General features: G+C 48.2%; 6 protein-coding genes across 8 annotated transcripts in view; 4 read left to right on the top strand and 2 right to left on the bottom strand.

Moving 5' to 3' along the window:
- LOC131263113 (sodium-dependent nutrient amino acid transporter 1) overlaps nt 1-2,662 on the top strand; it is a 59,577-nt gene extending 56,915 nt beyond the window's left edge. For all 3 annotated transcript variants that reach the window (XM_058265267.1, XM_058265269.1, XM_058265268.1), the window contains one exon: nt 43-2,662. In XM_058265267.1, coding sequence (XP_058121250.1) covers nt 43-1,657 — 1,615 coding nt within the window. In that variant the 3' untranslated portion in view covers nt 1,658-2,662. The remainder of the gene's footprint in view (nt 1-42) is intronic.
- A 1,507-nt stretch (nt 2,663-4,169) lies between these two features.
- LOC131265175 (basic salivary proline-rich protein 1-like) lies at nt 4,170-5,138 on the top strand. Its single transcript, XM_058267437.1, has one exon. It carries the CDS (start codon nt 4,170-4,172, stop codon nt 5,136-5,138), a length of 969 nt encoding a protein of 322 aa, XP_058123420.1.
- Nucleotides 5,139-5,267: 129 nt separating this feature from the next.
- Nucleotides 5,268-6,849, bottom strand: LOC131262806 (ankyrin repeat and MYND domain-containing protein 2). Its single transcript, XM_058264882.1, has one exon. It carries the CDS (start codon nt 6,727-6,729, stop codon nt 5,488-5,490), a length of 1,242 nt encoding a protein of 413 aa, XP_058120865.1. The 5' UTR covers nt 6,730-6,849; the 3' UTR covers nt 5,268-5,487.
- A 660-nt stretch (nt 6,850-7,509) lies between these two features.
- On the bottom strand, nt 7,510-12,366 carry LOC131262321 (tectonin beta-propeller repeat-containing protein). The gene is made up of 4 exons (XM_058264298.1): nt 9,860-12,366; nt 8,310-9,384; nt 7,775-8,230; nt 7,510-7,712 (listed from the first exon to the last, which is right to left on the bottom strand). Exons 1-4 carry the CDS (start codon nt 12,316-12,318, stop codon nt 7,671-7,673), a joined length of 4,032 nt encoding a protein of 1,343 aa, XP_058120281.1. The 5' UTR covers nt 12,319-12,366; the 3' UTR covers nt 7,510-7,670.
- A 1,215-nt stretch (nt 12,367-13,581) lies between these two features.
- Nucleotides 13,582-16,705, top strand: LOC131265551 (uncharacterized). Its single transcript, XM_058267834.1, has 2 exons — nt 13,582-15,028; nt 15,088-16,705. The coding sequence occupies exons 1-2, from the start codon at nt 13,582-13,584 to the stop codon at nt 16,332-16,334; spliced, it is 2,694 nt and encodes an 897-aa protein (XP_058123817.1). The 3' UTR covers nt 16,335-16,705.
- Nucleotides 16,706-17,593: 888 nt separating this feature from the next.
- On the top strand, nt 17,594-19,138 carry LOC131265176 (protein crumbs-like). Its single transcript, XM_058267438.1, has 4 exons — nt 17,594-17,648; nt 18,156-18,304; nt 18,380-18,509; nt 18,588-19,138. The coding sequence occupies exons 1-4, from the start codon at nt 17,594-17,596 to the stop codon at nt 18,650-18,652; spliced, it is 399 nt and encodes a 132-aa protein (XP_058123421.1). The 3' UTR covers nt 18,653-19,138.
- The last annotated feature ends 279 nt before the right edge of the window (nt 19,139-19,417 follow it).

Raw genomic sequence — 19,417 nt, forward strand, 5'->3', positions numbered from 1 at the left:
AATTCTAACGTTCTTTTTTTTTAATATTTCTCCCCCGGGTAGGACATCATTCGTGTACATATTCTTCAACATCCTCATCACGGCGATCTCGGTGGTGTTCTACCTGTTCCAGTACCGCAACAACTTCACCGAGCAGAACCCATTCTATCCGGAGCTGAGCACCCTCACGGTCATCTACGACCGGGCCATCACGGTGCAGGAGGCGGACCCGACGGTCCAGCGGCTCATACCGGCGCTCTCGTACGCGATGATCTTCGTGTCGTCCCTCGTCTCGATCGCCGTGTACGTCTATACCTCGACGCGGATCATCCGCAAGCATCCGAACTACACCGTCTGCTTGGCGGGGCTGGTAGTCGCGATCGCCGGCCTGCTCTGCCCGAACTACATCTTCCCGCGCATCCTGGACACACGCATCGTCGGCTCGCTGGCCGTGTGCGCCATGATCTTCGAGATCATCCTCATCATTTGGGTGTACGGCTCGAAGAATCTCTACACCGACCTGGAGTTCTCGCTAGGGCGGCCCGTGCTCAAGGCGTGGCTGTTCATCTGGGGCTTCATCCCGGTGCTGCTGATGGCGCTGCTATGTTGGTGGGCGATCACATACTACGACACCGATCTGCTGATCGACTACTTCCCGAAGTGGTTACCGGTCGTGTTCAGCTTGACGGTGATCGTGCTGCTGGCGTGCGTCGAGATCGGCAAGCAGGTTGACTATAACCTGTGCAGCATGATCCACGGTGCGACGAAGCCCTCGAAGGACTGGGGCCCGGCCGATCCGCTCGTGCGCCACGCCTGGAAGCAGTGGAAGTCGGTGTGCGAGGACACGGGCGAGCGGGACTTTACGCTCCGCCGGCGCGGTACCAAGGACTACACGAACTCAATCAAGAAGGGCCAGTACTCGCACTCGCACAAGTACGGGGCGTCCTCGAACCGGAACCTCTCGACGGCCGGCAGTAACTCGCCGAATTACAGTGGCTCCGTGTTTGGCGATTCCGCCATCGAGGAGGACATGAGCGTGGAGAAGTATCCGCACTACAAGCACGGAAATAACACGACCACCACCACCGTTGTGGGTGGACAGTATGGCATGATGGACACACCACCGCCAGCCCGGGCCGACACAACGACCACCATTACCACTACCACCACGACACCCTCCATGGACGAGGGTGACGATCAGTCGACACCCCGCATCTCGGCCAACTCCCGCAAAACGTCCCGCGCGGCCGACCACGAACGTAAACGATCGTCGGTCGGTGATCGCAACGGACCGACGGATCTGCTCGGTCCGGGCACACGCAAAATTTCCGACCACAGTTTCTCCTCGCGCATCGAAATCATGCCCACCGATGCGGACGCGTTCGGGCGTGGAACCGCTATCGTGCGCAACCCGCTTGCCAAAGCCCACAGCCAGAACCACCATCAGCAGAGGCACTATCACATGAACCACCACCCGGCAGGGAATGGCACCGTCGGAATGGTGGTGCCGGTACACGGCCCACCCAAACCGCACCAACCGGTGTCCTACCAGCAGGACCATGGATCCTACAATCGGGACATTTTCATCAGCAATGGGCACGCGGCACCGCCGAACGGTGACCACATTTGCTGGCGCAAGTTTTCCATCAACTCCGAGGAATACTCGACGGAACTGTAAACTGTGCTGCGCGGAGGGAAAGGTTTTTCATTCTTTTTTGTTGTAAATATTAGACGCAAGGGTTCTAGCCAAACACACAAAACAAAAAAAACAAACCCTACCCTTACGGATCTTGGGAACTGATTTCAAATGGACACACGTGTTGGAGAGATCGAAACGTTGGCAATATTCCGCGCCAGGGGAATATTATAGGGACTATATTTATATTGGAGAGAATCCACTTTTCTGTGAATCTAGGGTTAGCTTAATGTGCATGTGTTAATTGGACACACTGCTCGATGCCACGCGGGTGTGTAAAGCGTCGGACGCGTGTCACTGTCAGAACGTGTTGAAAGAAAGTCTAACCGGAAAGCCACAACCACATTCGCCTGCACGGCGATGCGAAAACGATAGGACGCTTAAAACGCGTTAATTTGTTGCTGTTGTTGTTCCGTTTAGATACCTTCGTAGATATTAACAAGAGAGGGCATCTGTTCGTTATATTCGTTACCAATCCGTTACGACCGGAAAATACACATTCCGTTTGCTTCTTCCGCTCGTCTTTGTTTGAAGGAAGAGGGAATCTACCGCGTCTGTTTGACTGTAGAGAAGCGTGTAGGGTAAAAGTTGGCCAGAGAAGGATTGTGCCGCTTCACCAATTGGGTCCACATTTCCGGGACCGGAACTGAGAAGCACACAGTTTAGCGAGGAGCGGGCATAGGCCGCACATGGTTCGTGATTTGTTATTGTGCGCCACGTTGGGCTGGTTACGAAAGGGTGGGCAACAAAATAAAAAAAAACGGGAATGTATAAAACTTCGACACAGGCATTATTAACGAGGTAGTAGTAGGCGATTGCTTAGTAGTTAGCATCCGTCGAAGTAGGCGGATGGTTTAGGTCCCGGAATCCGAAGCCTACTACTTGATGCAGCCGGAACGTTTATCTACTCGTAAGCACTGTACATAGGGGAATACCCACTCTGGCAAACGATCGATGGTAATAAAAATGGTTACTTACTAATTGAAAGATTAAGGAGTTGTGGTTTTTTAACTCAATGAAAAAGATGACATGCTTTTTGTTTCAAATTTAATTACTGTTATTTTCCAGTTTCCAAAACAATTTCAATCCAACTCCCATATCAAATTGGGTTAGTGAAGCTGCAGTCGCGATGATTTGTACCAGTGGTGCTTCCGGTTTGCGCTGAGCTTTGGATTGAGCTGGATTAGAGCCCCCTTGAGATGGCTCTACGTGCTCTTGTTCCATTTTCGATCCGGAATTCGTAGGATGTGGCTCACCAATAGGATCCTTTACGAAGCTGGTGTTCGTTTGCTCGGGTTTCATCGGGTTGTTTGTCGCTTCCCGGAGAAGGATCTCTGGCGGGTTCGTTCTCGCTTTCAACGTTTTCCTCAGAATCTGCTTCCGGTTGAGCCTTTTTCACGTTGGATCGTCCTATGATGGGCCATTGTTATCCTTCCTTTAGACTTCTCGTTATTTTTACTTTTCAACAACGCTTGTTTTTCTGGTAACATTCAAATTACTCTCAATCAGATGTTCTTGTTTTTTTTAATTTGTTTTTTAATTTGTTTTTTAATTGTTATCCCTTGTGTTATGTGTTTATCCCTCTTCCCTTCACGTTCGCGTTGAACCGTTCGAACGATGATGATACGTACAAGCATGAAGTGTCCAATTTACCCTTGTATTTTCCAGCACTGGAAAGGCTCGCACGTTGTCTTCACCACTCGAAGCAAATGAGTAATAAGCAAACTTTCTCCTAGACGCACGTTTATTGAAATGCTACGATTTTTAAACAAATATTTTTATCACCTACTGAATCTTTACAGACATCGTGGGAGGAACGCAATGATTGTACAAGTCATTGTTTCAAGTAGTAGATAAGTTCAACATGATTTGTGGGAAAATAAAATCGAAAATGATAGTTAAGGTATAAGATATCATTCGACTGACAAAATATTGAAAACATAGAGAGTGTTTAAACTAGATTATTAATGTACATAGAATTATGATCACGCGGAAAAAAATTAACAAGTATTAAATATTACAAACCGAAGAAAAATCTTTCGATCGAAAAATTTAAGATTCCCGAATTTATATTTTAATTTTCCTTTTTTCCCGCAGTATTTGTAACTAAGAAGCTAAATCTGTTGATTGATTCCTATTTGCAGATATTTTCAATTTCAAATGTTTGTTCACATTGTAAGTTTAGTGGATTCAAATTTGTGTATTCATTGAAACTATAGGACAACGTACCTCTGTTGAATTCACTAAGTAAATTTTTCTGTCGGGTCACGTTGACGGGCCACTAGTACGCACTGATCACTGAATTTTCCCCCCCCCCCCGGTATGAGTTCAAGTGGTCATTTACCGGTAAACAGTGACGATGACCGCAGCTTCAGATTATTTACATGATCAATAGTGTCCATCCACTATAAAAAGCCTCATCTAAGAAGAGGTACAATATCAGAACTTCGTGAGAGACCAACGGAACTAAAGTGTCTCGATTGCAAGCATAATAATGGTGAAAATTGCACTAGTTCTACTTGTTGGTGTAGTTGCCCTTGTGGTGGCGAAACCATCCCAACAAAGCCTCTCAGAGGAGGAACTCCGACAGCTCCACCATGCGGAACGACTGTCCGATTCGTATCTGCTCAAGCTGTATGAAAGGCTTTTGGAAATAAGTCCGGTAGGCCGAGCCCCAGCAGAAACCCCTTCGGCTGATTCCGGAAGTGACCTCGAACCGGCGGCAGGAGACCGTGACGTTCCTGAAGCAAGTGGTGATCAGCAGCCTGAGGCTCCGGAAGCAAGTGGCGATCAGCAACCAGCAAGCCCTGATGTTGAAGATGCGCCAGAAGATCCAGCCCCAGAAGAAGAACCGTCGCAGAACGAGGAAGGACCAGAAGCGCAACCGTCGCAGGATCAGCAACCGGATGCGGAAGAAGTACCTGAAAATCAAACTCCTGGAAAACCCTCAAACGAAGAGGAAGGTTCAGATGCTCAACCATCGAAGGACCAGCAGTCCAATGGTGATGCGGATCAAGCTTCTGAGAAACCCTCAAAGGATGGTGAACAATCCGAACCAGCTCCAGAGAATCCCTCCAATAACGGCGAGGGCCCCGAATCCCAACCACCGCAAGATCAGCAAGCCGACAATTCAGTAAGGCCAGATGGTCAACACGACAGTGAGGATGGTCCACCAAAGAACGGCGAAGAACAGGACAAGCAAGGAAAACCGGATAACAACAAGCCACACAAGGGAGGAAATCCTCGACCACAAACACCAAAGGGAGGTTCTGAACATGGTCGCGTGCCGAAATCGGACGGTGAATCGAAGGGTGAAGGTAAGAGGCCAGCTCATCCGGCCAATAAGCCATCTGGCCCGCGCCCGGAAGGACAGCGAAGAAGTCCCGGTGCGCCGGAGAAACCTAATCAAGCCGCGGCTCCGTTGGTTCAAATTAACGTCAACATTGCCAAATCTACTAATTAAGCAGGGTGGAAAATGGCATAAGTGAAAAAATAATAATAAAAAGATCAATAAATACAGTTACTGCGTTTATAAAATGATTCAGTCTAAACTGGTACCTACAAGTAAAAGATAAATAAATAAATCAACAAATCCTTTAGAAGCTGTTTATTCGACGAGATTTTCTTACCGAACACTCCGCTTATTACAAACTTTACAATATTGACACTGACCATAAACTTGCGATTCTATGAACACCGATAGATGACTTTCCACTAGGGAGACATTCCGATTTCCGATGGGGGAACATTCAGCTTGACATTAAAGAACGTAGGAAAATTATATTCTATCTCATCATCATTTACTCTACATCTCAGCCGGCGACGAGCTTTTGCAGCTGATCGCTGATTTCCGTCGAATCAATCTCCTTGGCAACGGCAGGCGACTGACCATCGGCACCGGTAGAAGAGGGTCGGGCGCAGAACTTTTTGTGCGTAAACCAGTGCAACCGCTGGCACTGGCGATCGCAGTATTGGACCTCCCGGCATTTGGAGCATTTCTTGTCCGGTTTTTCCTCCCCGCACGAGCTGCACACCGAGATGGTGTCCTGGAACGGGCGCTGCCCGTTGATCGCCGCCCGGGCAATATCGAGGGCGGCGGCGACGTTCTCCTTGCTGGCGAGCTGCGTCACCATCTGACGGAAGATGGTACACTCGCGGTACGGAAACTCTCTCACGCACTCGCGCACCAGCGCCTCCACGTAGTCCAGCGTTCCGTCCTTGTTCGGTTTCAGCACCCGCTTGGCGAACAGTTCGATGAAGTCGGTTTTTGCATCCTGCTGGGCGTCGCGGCGGGAGTTAATGTAGTCGCGGTGCTTCTCGATCTCTCCCACGACGTACGCAAGGAAGTGATATTTGAACGCCATCACTTCGTTGACCCCACCGCGATGTTTCATCTCGCGGTCCATCATATCGCTCAGCACGGAGCGGATCCGCTTCAGGTCCGCCGGCATCAGGCCATACTTTTGCAGGTTCAGCAGTATCCGGACCGGGTGGATGTTGACCTGCATGATAAAGCTGTGGAACGGTCCCAGTAGCGTAGGCTGGAGAGCTGGCTCGGACCCGCCCGTGGCCACTGTGTAGCCCTCGATGTCCTTCAGCGGCACAAAGTTGTTGATCGTGCCGACCGCCTCGAGGTTCGCTACAAATGCTGCCATCTGTGCCGGTGTCCGGCCGACGGAATTCACCGCCTTCAGGTCGGCTCCGGCGAGCAGTAGCTTCAGGCATACGTCCGCGCTACCCGAGAGCGCTCCAAAGTGCAGCGCCGTGTAGTTGTACTCGTGCTTGCCGGAGTTCACATCCGCACCCTGGTCCAGCAGCAGCTGGACCACTTCCTTGTTGCCCTTGTAGGAGGCGTGCTGGAGCGGGGTCATCCCATTCTCGTCCACAAAGTCCACGTTGGACTTGTACTGCGACAGTAGCAAACGCAGTTCACTATTTTCATTCTTGGCAATCCGGTTGAATATTGCCTGCTGGTCCTCGTTCAGCACCACCTTGGGGGTGGTCGTTTCCGGTTTTTCCGGCTTACTGGCCGATTGCGAATCTGGAGACGACATTTATAATTCACGGGGAAGTTGAAGCAGTTGGAAAATTACGCTCAAGTGTGGTAAATTGTTCTGAAAACACAACTTCTTTTAAACTCCGTCGATGAGCACAAAACGAAAACACGCGTTTTGATATTTTTGGCCAAAGTAACGTGTTAATGTAGAAGGTAGCTTCTTCTCTACCGTGACATGACGTATGGGTGGGAAAAATAGTAAAACCAGAAATAGTTCTATTATTAGTCGTAACAGAGGTTTATAAAATCTAAACAAATTGCTTAAAAATGTTTTAGCAGATATGATAATAATGAGTAATATAAAAATACTATCATTCTGAAAATGGAAAGAGCCCACCTAGTTTTGTTATCTTTGGTTTTAAACACCACCAGAATCTGTCAAAAATTAACGAATTGATAAGTTTTAGGAAAAAAACATTCTTGAACAGGAACAATAGCAAAAGAAATTTAAATAATTTTCAACCATTTAAACCATAATCATAATCACAATAATTTATTTTTATTTTTTATCAAACATACCGCAAGGATTATTAGATTAATTTGCCAGGTGACCTTTTTACGGATTCCAGCTACCAACGGCCTTCTTTTGGATTTAAAAGTAAAATAAGAATCAAAGAGTTTAATATTCAGCATTGGGTATGGGTAAATTAGGTACATTTCATGAACAGTTGTGTCCTATCAACGGTATTTAATTTCGTTTAGCTTTAAGGCTATGTGAAATGGAACCGTAAAACATTCTATGACAATAGACACAACTTTTTTTATTCATTTAAGCTGTAGCATTTTTATTTATATATTAGTGTAAGTAGGTTTGAAACAGGGTTAATATAAGAGTAATACCATTTACATTAAGATTTTCATTAAGCTAGCAATAGCGTCTTTTAGGCTGCTTTTTAAGCCTAGATTCACTTTAAGCACGGCGAAGAAGCATACGTTCGTTTAATCGTAAAATCCGGTCACATTTACAAAGTTCCAGTTGGCCTAAAAAGAATAATAGTGCTTTTACTTTATTTTTAAATTCTTCATTTCAGTCACGCTCATACCTGAATTCCAAGAATCCATCCAGTGCCGGCCGGATTGAGTGGCGTTATTCCGCTACGCTTGCAAACATAGCCCGACTGCGACACGGCAAACACGTGCTCCCCGACGGAAACATTTTTGAATCCACTATTCCCCTCGTAGTGCGGTGGATCGTTCAGTATGTTCTGCAGCAGCTGCCAGTGGCTGCCCTCGGGGAACGTACCGTTGATTTCCTTGCGCACCGACAGGCGCCCGGCCGTGTCAAGTGCCCAAATGCCACACCTGCCCACCGAGATCTGCTTAAAGCTGACCCCACCGGGGGGTTCTATCAGTTGCCATTTGCTGCCGAGTGGGTTTTCGAGCGATATGCCACACCGCAGGAATGCGGACCCATTCTTACCGACGGCCCAAACCTTGTTCTCGTATATACTAATACTCGTCAGTGGTTGATCACAGGGAACGTGTTCCCAACCGGTGCCCTTGAATAGAGAGAGATAGAGAAGGGAAGAGATTAGTTTCGTTCAGTATTGGCCTTGTGGTGACGTATGGAAAACTTACTGCTGGTTGAGATTGGTACACGCCTCGACGGTACAGGACGTCCCCGTTCGCCGCAATCGCCCACACCGTGATCGTGCAGTCCCGTTCGTCGCTGTCCGGTTGCAGCGATACGTCCACAATCTTCGTATTGCCCACTTCCTGCCACGGTCCGCTAGTCGTCAGCCGGCACTTGCGGTACCAGCGTCGTCGCCGTACGTAATCGGTAAACTGTTTCTTCGCGTGGTACGAGGCGGGAAAATCGACCGCGTACTGCCACCCGTCCCGATCGACGCCGCCCGGGTTATGAAAGTCCACCAGCCAGTCGCTGATCCACTGCCAGTGCATCGACAGCAGCTTGGCGTGCTCCTTGCTGCGCTTGTGCTTGCCCGTCACGTCGCTCCACATGTGCCGATCGGTGGGCAGCCCGGTCGAGGAAAACCCAGACAACGGGTTCCATCGCTGGTTTTCGTAGATGTAATAGTTCTGCGTGTCGGTCATCACGTTGATGCCCTGATTGCTCGTCTCCAAGCCCTTCAGGAAGGCACCACCCCAGCCACCCGTATACACCCACACCGTATTATCGTACCCCAGACCCCAGACCACGCCCGTGGCCCGGCTGGCTACGACTCGCTTCATGTGGCCCCCGATCTGGCGCCAGTAGACATCGCGCAATGGGATGACAATCTTCGGGCTGTCGTACACGATGTGCAGGATCTTCACGCGCCCACTGCTGTACAAACTGCACACCGTGTCCGGCGCGAGTCCGCTGCGGTAGTGGAACTTTGGGTGCTCCGTGCCATTCACTTGCACCCGGAACCCATCGGTATCGCTGTAGATTTCCAGCTTAAACTCGGCCCCGGGTGCAAACGATACCAGCTTGTCGCGAATTTCGTCCTCGCTCCAGGCGGACGCGGACATCGAGTTGAAGACGGTGAGCTTTTCGTTGAAGCGTGGATTAATGTGCAATGGGATGTTGCGTTGGGTTTCCATCTTGTGCCGCATGCGCACGGTCGGGTGCGCTTGCAGATCGAACCGTACCTGATCGGCGTCGTCGTAGATGAAGCCGGTAATTTCCAACCGCGAACCGATGATCATGCTGAAAAGCGGAACGAAGGAAAATATAGCCATGAAAATTGATTAAAAAATAAATTTCAACAATGATCCATGAGGTTCATCGCGACAAGGAGGTGTATAATTCTTAACTATTTATATATTTACAGATAATCAATTAAGGCTTCATATATGCCTTAATTATCGAAATTAAATGCTGGTAGTCGAAACGGAAACCATTTGTTTGCATTTGAGACAACACACTCGAGTTTTACAAACATGTTCAATGTGCCACAGTCAAAAATAAACTAACTGATGGTTGTCTAAGTTCTGCAATCGAAGTTCACAGGTAATCAATTTTAGATCTACAAAATTTATCATGAAACATTCATTGTACCTAAACGAAATTTATATTTTACGCTTAAGGGTGCATATTACCTCGTCTCACATTAAAATAAAAAAAAATCACTTCATTGTACTTCAATCGAAGTACACCATGAGTAACCATGCCCTTCTCTTACCCATTGTGAAGCGATGTTAAGTATGGCGTTTCGGCTGCCTTCATGTCGAGCTGCAGTCGATAACTCTTTGCATCTTCATTCCACTGCTGCGCCTCGAGATTAATCGGATCGAACACGAACACGTCGCCCAAGCCGGAGGTGATCCAAACCGAGCGCCCCGAAGGACGTCCCTGCACCTCGTTGATCTGACAGCAAACCGAGGTGAGATGCGAGATCCAATCCTCCAGATCGGTGTCACCGCTGAACTGTAGCTTCAGTGGGGAAGACCCGGGCGGCAGCCGAGGGGCATGGATGGCAACCCGAGGCGAACCCGGTTCACTGCAGCACATGATACAGGTGATTTCCGACAGCGAGAATTGCATCTTCGTGGTGATACCGTCCGAGTTCAGGACGGTAAGCGTACCGGAGTCGGGTCCCGTGCCCTGGTTGTTCACCCATTCCAGCTCGATCAGACAATCCTCGAACGGATGGCCCGATTTGGCGCACCGTGCCTCGCCCGATTTCACCCACGAGCTCATTTCGATTGCCTTCTCATAGTGTGCGTACGCACCGCTTTCCATCTCTTTGGCCGGCAGCCGCTTCTTGAGATCGTCCAGCAAACGGAGGCGCCAGGATTGGCTCAGCTCCTCGGAGGCGTTCTGCGAGAAGCTATCGTGGAACCAGTTCGGAAGCATGGCCGGATCGACGGTGACGGCGCCGGCGGAACAGCCCACCCAAAGGACCTCGCAATCGGTCCAGTTCTGCGAGCCTCCATGGTCTTCGCACTCGCCAAAGACGCCCGAATCACGCGACGTTTCGCCCTCGAACACACACGAGTCCGTTTCCGGGTGCGCTTCGGTGCCGACAACCGATCCGACTGACCGTACCGGACTCCAGGCGCGCGAGTTCTTCAACTGCTTGCCGGAGATTTCGTACACCTCGTTGCTCACTGGCACGCTTGTACCGGCCACACTTTCCAGCGAGACCGGCTTCTGTGCCAGCTTGCTCTCGACCAGGCTTCCCACGTGATGCTTGGCACCTTCCAGATGGGTCACTATTGCGTCGGGGGAGAGCTCCGGTTTGTGCCATAGTTCGGGTCGGTTCTTAACGTTCGCCGTCGGGGCCGAGCGGGACGTTTCCTCGATGCCACCGGTAGTGCCAGTTCCACCTGCGCCTCCTCCTCCACTGCCGTTACCCGTCTCCTGCTGCAACCGTTCCTTGTAGAGACTGTTCAAACTGCGGTGCTTCGTGGTGGTCGGCGAGCTGTTGCCACTTTGGCGACTGGAGAAAGAGAAGTTACTCGACGTTCGGCTCAGCTGCATCGGGAGCTGGATGAGGCGCCACTTTTTCCCGGTCAAATCCGATGCCGACACACCGGAGCGGAAGTATAGGGCCCGATCTTCCGATCCCACGGCAAACACTTGGTCGTTGGCAGCGACGGAAATGTGCGAAATATTGCCCACCATCTCGACCCAACCCGTGCCGATGGCGGCGTCTTCGCTGACACCCGACGCCTCGCCGTGGACACCGCGCCGGTACCAGACGTGATTGTCGTTCGTGACGCACCACACCGAGTTGGTGCCGACGGACACTTGGGAGATTTTCAGATTCGTTCCCGGTGGTTTCACCTCCAACCAGGTGTTCCCGGTGAGCGCATCGCGCGTTACACCGGCCCGCACGATCGCCCGACCGTTGTACAGCACGGCCCAAACGAGCCCCGTTGCACCGACGGAAATTTGTGACACCTCGCACCCGGAGGGCGTCGTGACGGCGGTCCAACGGAGACCCTCCGGTGCGGTAGTGCTTACCCCGGAACGAAACATAACGCGCCCGTGCGCCGTTACGGCCCAAACGAGCAGCAGCCCCGGGGAGGCACCGGGCACGTTCGCTCCACCGATGGACACGTCGATAAACGGTTCCTGCGTTGGATCCTTATGCAGCGGCGCGACGGCACACCACGAGTTGAGGGCACAGTAGCGTCGAAAGCGGACCCATTTGCGACGACGGACGCACGACTTCCAGTTCTTCTGCGGGTGATACGTGGCCGGGAAGTCGACGGCGTACGTCCACCCGTCGTGATCCAGCGGTTGCCCGTCGAGCGACAGGTCGAGCTGCCATTCGCCCTCCCATTGCCACGCCATCGAGGGCAGCCGGATTTTGTCAATGTTTCGATCGACCGTTCCGTCGGCGTTGGAAAAGTGGAACCGATCGGTCGGCAACAATCGGTTGGAGAAGCCTTCGATCGGTAGCCAGCGCTCATTCTCGTACGCTTCCTCCTTCAGACGAATCGGTACATCCAACCCGTGCACGTGTACGTACACCTGCCGGTCGCCCCCGATGGCCCACATGAAGTGGGGCACGACGGAGATTTTCTTAAACTCCAGCCCAAGGTACAGGAACTCGCGCCAGGCCGAGCCGGATGTGGAGAGTGCGTAGACGCGGCCTTCATTGCTGTTCGCAAAAAGCAGTGTACTCGGCATTGTCACTCCGTTTGTCGTTCGCTTATTATGGGCAGCACGAGTACGCGAATCCTTGGGAACGGACGTGTTGCACCTTCGAGCCTTCTTTGTGCTACAAGGTAACACTACAGTCTCACAACAACGTAAAGCAGAACCGTCCAGCCTTCCCGTACGAGTTGAATAATCGATAATCAAGATCGGTCGCTTCGATTCCTTGTCCACTTTTTGCCAACAACAATCACGACGGCACAGACAACACACAATTCACACGCTAAACATTACCGCAGACGAAAATATTGCATTCCCTTTGCAATGCAGTGTTCGATAAGGTCACAGCCACTACTTGCAATCTACTAAATTATCACCATTTTCAAATCGCCACACACCCCGCAGGTGACACCATACGAAAGTAATCAGAAGGCAGGAAAAATTTTCGCTGGTGGTTGTGTACTGCCCTGCAGGAAAGTGATTCGCGTAGTTTGTAAACAAATGCATCAGAAATGACAAGAATTGCGGTTAGCGATGGAAAGAAGCTGACTTTTGTCGGGGTAGGAGTTAATGAATCCAATCCGTAATGGGAACTAGTTCCACGATTCTTGATTTGTTCACTTATTTCGATGTTGCAGTTGAATAATTCGCGACTTTTCATGATATTAATAACATATTCGTCACGTTTCATTAGCATAAGAAACCAAATAAGCAAACAGAACCAATAAAAAAATATTTATTAGCGCGGATTAAACACCAAAACAGAATCACTCCATGCGCTCTGCTCTGTATGGACAACTCTAGTGCGTGTTGATTCGTTTGTTGAAATACAAAAATCAAAACAAATAACAAAACGCCGGAATATTACAAAATTACACAATTGTGAAGCCAGAGTTGTCGTTTTTTAAGGACTAGAAATAAAGAGCCATGCTTTCGTTTAAGTAAGTTTCATTAAGATAACAATAACGTGTAGGAGCAAAATTATTTCACGACAGGTGGCGATGTTCTCTGAAAAATGAACGGTGATGAATCATATCGGCTTTATCGCATTAAGATTACATTCCATTTCGACGGTACATGGATAAAATTGAAGTACAGTACGCGGTGGCACCTTGTGGTGTAATGGCAAATGTTGCAACATAAATCGCAATACTGCATCGATAGAAAAGCAGACGTTCGAGGAGTTGTTCCTTCAGTAGTGAAATGTGAAGACGAATGTCGGCCTCGTCTTGGAGAAGTTGTACATCAATATCAAAAGTGTAAAATTCACCCTACCGTTGAGTGAAAATTGAAAACATGAATAAAAGCATTTTCAATAAAAATAATTTTAAATCCGACCCATTCCATTGGGCAGCGGCAAATGATTGGGCTGGTGAAGTGCAAAAATGTCTACAGGAAAATATGAACCCTTATCGGCCGAACAAGAATGGATTAACGCCGTTGCATGCTGCCATAGGGAACCAAGCGGTGCGAGTGGCTAATGTACTGCTAGCGCAATACTCCAACGATTTGGCGATCGTCAAGGAACACATGCGCAACAGGTTTCTGTGGAAGATGGAATGCAACTACTGGAATAAACGACCGATTCTGATAGCCTGGACGGAGGAAGAATGTCAGCACGTGCAATCGGTGGCCAGCCCGTGCCCGGCAGCTATACCGTTGAATGTGCAGATATTTGTTTTCCTGCGCCTACCCTGTGAAGGAGTCCGGCTCGTTGCCTTGGATGTGTGTACCAAAGAAAAGTGGCCTGCTGTGCTTCGCTTTATTCGTCAAATTCTACCCAACGGGGTGTTGTCGCTCGATAAAAGTGATTTTCGAACCGATTGTATGTCCTACCTGCAGGCGGCTTGCTACATTGGTAGTAAGGATTTACTGCAAACGCTACTTTCCAGCGGAGCGCAACTTTCAGCCACAGGGGACAAAGGCAAAACACCGCTGCTGACCGCTTGTGATGTACTGTGCACGGACATCATAAAACTACTCCTAACAAAATACATCCAAAGGTACGATCCAACCGCGTTTGATGATGAGCAAAGAAACGCCTTCCATATCGTTGCCCGAAAGAACCACCCGGAAATGACGGATTTCGTGCTGAAAGCGTTGATACGGTACCGTGTGGTAAACTTTGGCGAAACCGAATCCGAAGCGTTCGATCGTACCTTCCGATACGAGTATATTGAATACGAGTACCTTTCATCGTGGTCACTTTTGCCGGTAGCTATGAAAAAGAAATGCAGCGAGTATGCGGTACAATATCGAATGGATCTAACGTACACGTGGCGGTACAATCTGCACTTGTTGGACCTCATTTCTAACAAGCTGGCGTTGAACTATTGTTTTGAAGAGATTCGTAGCAATTTGGATATTTTAAAAATTGAAACCCATCGCGAATCGACTAATATTCTTCATGCCTTATTGCAGCACGGGCATATCGAATTTGTTGAGGAGCTATACCAGCAGAATCCTTCAATTAAAACAGTATTTAACACCCAAGGTGCCCTACAGGTGCTTACAAGCGCACTTGCTAAACACAATGTGAAACTGTTAGGTTTCATTTTGCAGCATCACAAAGAATATTTTCAATCCGAAGCCAAACACTTAGAAGAGGGTGTTATCAGCTCCACATGGTTTGATATCGCCGTCTACCGGGAACCGTTCTCGATGCTGTCGGAAGCGTTTCCAGAAATGCGAGAAAAAATATCTGAAACCGTTGAACTTGTGGAGAAAACACACAACGCTCTAAGTAAGTTCTATTGCAAATACCGAGAAATAAAGTGTTTATAGTGTATTGTTCCGTTTCAGGTTTAGATAAATTGTACGCTTTGCTTGATGAGGATTTGGAACAAGCAATTTTAACTCTACAATCAGAAGAGATTGTGGTGAACGAAGCTGGACGCAATGTCTTGCATCAAGCGACGGACTATGATAAACCGCATCTAGTTGAAAAATTGCTAGAATGTTCAGTTAATCTCAACCGAAAGGATAACGAGGGAAATCTTCCCATTTTTCTTGTTCGCTCGGAGGAAGTGTTGGATCTGTTCCTTGAGAAAATGTCCATCGACTCTACGATCGTCAACGACGCTGGATACAACCTTCTCCATTATTGCTGCAAGACAGTCTGCATGCCGGGCGACGAGGCAAAAATTCTATCAAAATTGTTATCCTTAGGATTCGACGTCAATCAACCGTCGAAGGATGGCAATGTTCCACTATCGCTGGCTTCGTGCTGTACGATGGTTAAATATCTACTACAACATGGCGCTTCATTGGAGCTGATCGATGGTTCAGCACTCCAAGGAACACTTCGCTACAAGCGGTACTGCGCAGCGTGGACATTGATTCCTGAAATTGCACACTTCGAGTGGTTCGAAAAGACGGCCCATGCGTTCCTGCCCTGGTTACTGGGAAATCAGAATCGTGACTTTTTCTCATGCAACTCTGGCGACCAGTTGGAAAAGTATCCCGATATTCGGAAAAAGTTGTACGACAGTCTGTACCGGCACTCCAAGGAACAGGCGGCTAGCTTTTTCCTCACAGTGTGCCAGCGGTCGATAACCTGCTGTGCCCGGTGGTTTCTGGACTACGGGTACGACGTAGACTTCGAACGTTGCGACGAATATGGCTACACACCACTGCTCGGTCTGCTGTCCTACATGGAAGAACCGAGTCACGATATCGTCGAACGATTGGTTGTGGAAAAAGGAGTAAACGTAAATGCCAAAAACGATCGGAAACAGAGTGCCCTGCTGCTGATCGCATCACATTTTCGCTACGCACAGTGGTATGGGTATACGTTGAAGACGATCGAATTATTGCTGGACCATGGCGCAGAGCTTAACGCGCAGGATGAGAAGGGAAACACCGCGCTACATTACGCGTTCGAGGAGAACCAAATCGAGCTGGTGGAGTTGCTGATCGAGCGTGGCGCAGATCTTAAGCTGAGGAACAACGAAAACCAGTTGCCTTATCAAAAGTGTGATAAACACAAAGCAATGCTGTATAAGTTTTTGGGATGGAACAATGAACTTGCACAGCTAGCAAACAGTTAACCTAAAGCACCAAAATGATCACAATGGAGTTCAAATGCACACCAACAGTGTGTAGTAGATAATACATATGTGGCCATACAATTACCTTTGCCTACTTTCTTAGTTACTTAAACCGCTTTGTGGTCATGACCAGAATAACCACTCGCAAAACTGGTCTCACTTGTTTTACCAGATCTACTGGGAAGATCGTTTGATTCTAGATAAGATACTTTTATAACGGCCGCATTGGAATCGAACGATTTATGATGGTTTATGTTGGTTTATGGTCCCTTTACAGCTGATGTCTGATGATGATGGAAATTGTGCTATCCAAAGTGTGATGTTCACGAACTAAAATGTAATAAAAAATAAACCAAAATTCTGTTATGATGAGATGTTCAATGAACGTTCCATCAAAAAAAGTATGTGAACATTGTAGAAAAACCAATTGAGAAATATTGTCTTGTTCTATTAAAGTTCGATGGACATATTTATAGCACAAGCATGTAACTGAGTGGAACAGCATGCTTCACGATGCACTTTCGAACACTGCATGGCATGTGGTTTAATTTATCAGCTTACCGGAAGATGTGTATACCACGAATTGCTGTTCCATTCTCGGCTGCACACACACACACACACACACACGACTCGGCTACGTTCTCGCTTACATTCTGGTCCCTCCGTTGGTCTTTTCCACTGGATGCTGTTCGCTGCTGGTGGCATCTACGTTTCAGAAAACTTATCAGGGCAGGCGTGTTGTTATCGCCTGCTTTTCGTCAGTCCAGTCTTCCTGTTCGTTTCTCGCTTCTGCTCAAACGATGAATGTGGAACGAAGTGAAGCAATGGGCAACCACTGTGTTCAGTACATCCCATCGTACGAGCCAAACGGTGATCCGTTGCAATAGAACCCGGTCAGTCGCACTCTAGACGTAGAGCAGATCGGCGAAGTAGGCTATCGCTGCTCTAAAATACTCTGTTCGTGGCACGGCACGTTACGTACGGAAGAGTTGATTGTGTTAAATGAAGACCATCTGCCGCTGCTGCTTGGGTGTACATCGATTCGGTCCACGTTCGAACAGTGTCGTACCGTGAAGCTGAACAGGTGCTATCGCTTGTGGTGCTAGGTACTAGCGTTGCGTTGAGATAGTTGTTACGGATTATCTTACCAATAAAGCCAAATCTAGTGGCATCGCTTCCGCAGATCGAAGGACCGGTAATAGGATACGATTTACCAGAAAAAGAGTCTGCGAGATATTCCCAAGCACTTCCGGCGAGCGATGGTTAACTCTCACCAAGCGTATTTCTGTGCTCTTCTGTGCATCGTTGCACTAGGTAATGGATTAATATGAAGTATCATTCTTCTATTCTGTCTGTTTGATAGAGGAAAGTTTAATAAATGTTCACATTCAGCTCTTAACTTTAGCGACTCTCAAACAAATTTAGAAAAGGCGACGGACAACTTGTAACGCTGCCTACTGTGATGTGGCCTGTTAAACATAAATTTAATCTCACGTTCTACTATTGTTATTTTTTTAAAGAAACACATGTACCAAAACCAAGGAACATAAGCAAATATTTGTAGAATGAACAGGATACTTTTTACCAGGTGAAAGCGAAAATTTACCATGGAGTTCTTAAATACCCTCTCCTCTTACGGGAACAGTATCTTATACCTCTATCAGAATGGTTCTTCGCATCAAGCCCTTAAGAAACACTAGACCCACTTTGACCGATCCGAAACATGGAGCAGGAGCTGTTAAACAATTATCTCGGTTATCAGTCGTACGGCAGTCAGTAAATTTCCTGTTTCTGTTTCTCCGGGTGACGCTATACTTACAGCAGCGGTACTTATCAGGCCGACGCAGGGCTGCGATCTGGACCAAACACAACACGGATGCCGGATAGATAATGGCCAATGCACTTGTGCGTTCGGCTGCAAGTCGGAGTTTCGCTACGCGACAAAGAAGGAGTGCCAGGATGCGCTAAAGGTTGGTTGAACCGGACGACAGCGGGAGGACATTACCGTTAATCGGGGCACTCTTACCGTGCTTTGCTTGTTCTAGGGTCGCACCAACGACATCTGCAGCCGGCAGCCGTGCATGAACGGTGGATCGTGTACCCAGGTCACAGCCATGCCACAGTACAAATGCCGATGTGAGGGTACCGGCTACTGGGGTAACCGTTGCCAACGATGTAAGTGAGCTGCGCAGCTCCAGGTGCGTTACGAAGCCACTTCCTTTAACACTCTTCTTTCCATTCTCCGCTTTACAGTGTGCCCTAAGCCCGAACAGGCCGGTCAGGACGTAAAGTTCCCCCACGAGTGCGTAGTGATCTAATCCTTTGCCGAAACGAACGGAATTGCTACAACGTAGTATCAACCTATAAAAAGCAATACGTAGACCTAAACCATAGAGCATTGGATTAACAATCTCCGCCACGAGACCGACCAACGATTTATGCGTCCTCAGAACCCAATAAAGAAAAGAAAATAAGACCATACCGCAACACAGTGGAAGACGCATGATAAGGACTTCTCTCACGACCAGCAAACGGTTGGTTTATCTTTCCTCCGGTCCAGACGAGCGTCTGCTCTGTATCACGCAACATTGGAAACAGGAAACGGACATCACATTCACTAAGCGCACTGTTATCCTACAACATGCCATACACGTAGTCCAAGTCCAAGGAAACAGTTATTTTTAGTATTTCCTCGATTGTTATATAAACGCACCGGACGGTGAGCAAAGTACCGGGATTATGTTAATCTCGGTAACAATCACTCCTCGCAAATTTAGACCAAAACTGAACCAATTCTTGTGGCGAGTGGGAGAAATGTTTGAATAACTAGTGGTTAAACAATAAAGAAATATTTCTACTAATCAATCCAAATCTTTCACTATTCTCGAGAACAAAAACTCTACCGGAATACGAATTTTATTAAGTAGTAGAAATGGCTAAGACAAACCGCCTTCAAACGAATTTCTTCGTAAATTAGTCATTTGCCATCGCCAAATGTTTTGATAAAGTTTTGGAAAAACTGTCATCACTACCGCAGGGGTAAGGGATTTATACAAGAGTTGTTAAGTGTAATGCTTTTTTTG

Source organism: Anopheles coustani, chromosome 2, assembly GCF_943734705.1.
Source record: "Anopheles coustani chromosome 2, idAnoCousDA_361_x.2, whole genome shotgun sequence".
Lineage (NCBI taxonomy): Eukaryota > Metazoa > Arthropoda > Insecta > Diptera > Culicidae > Anopheles > Anopheles coustani.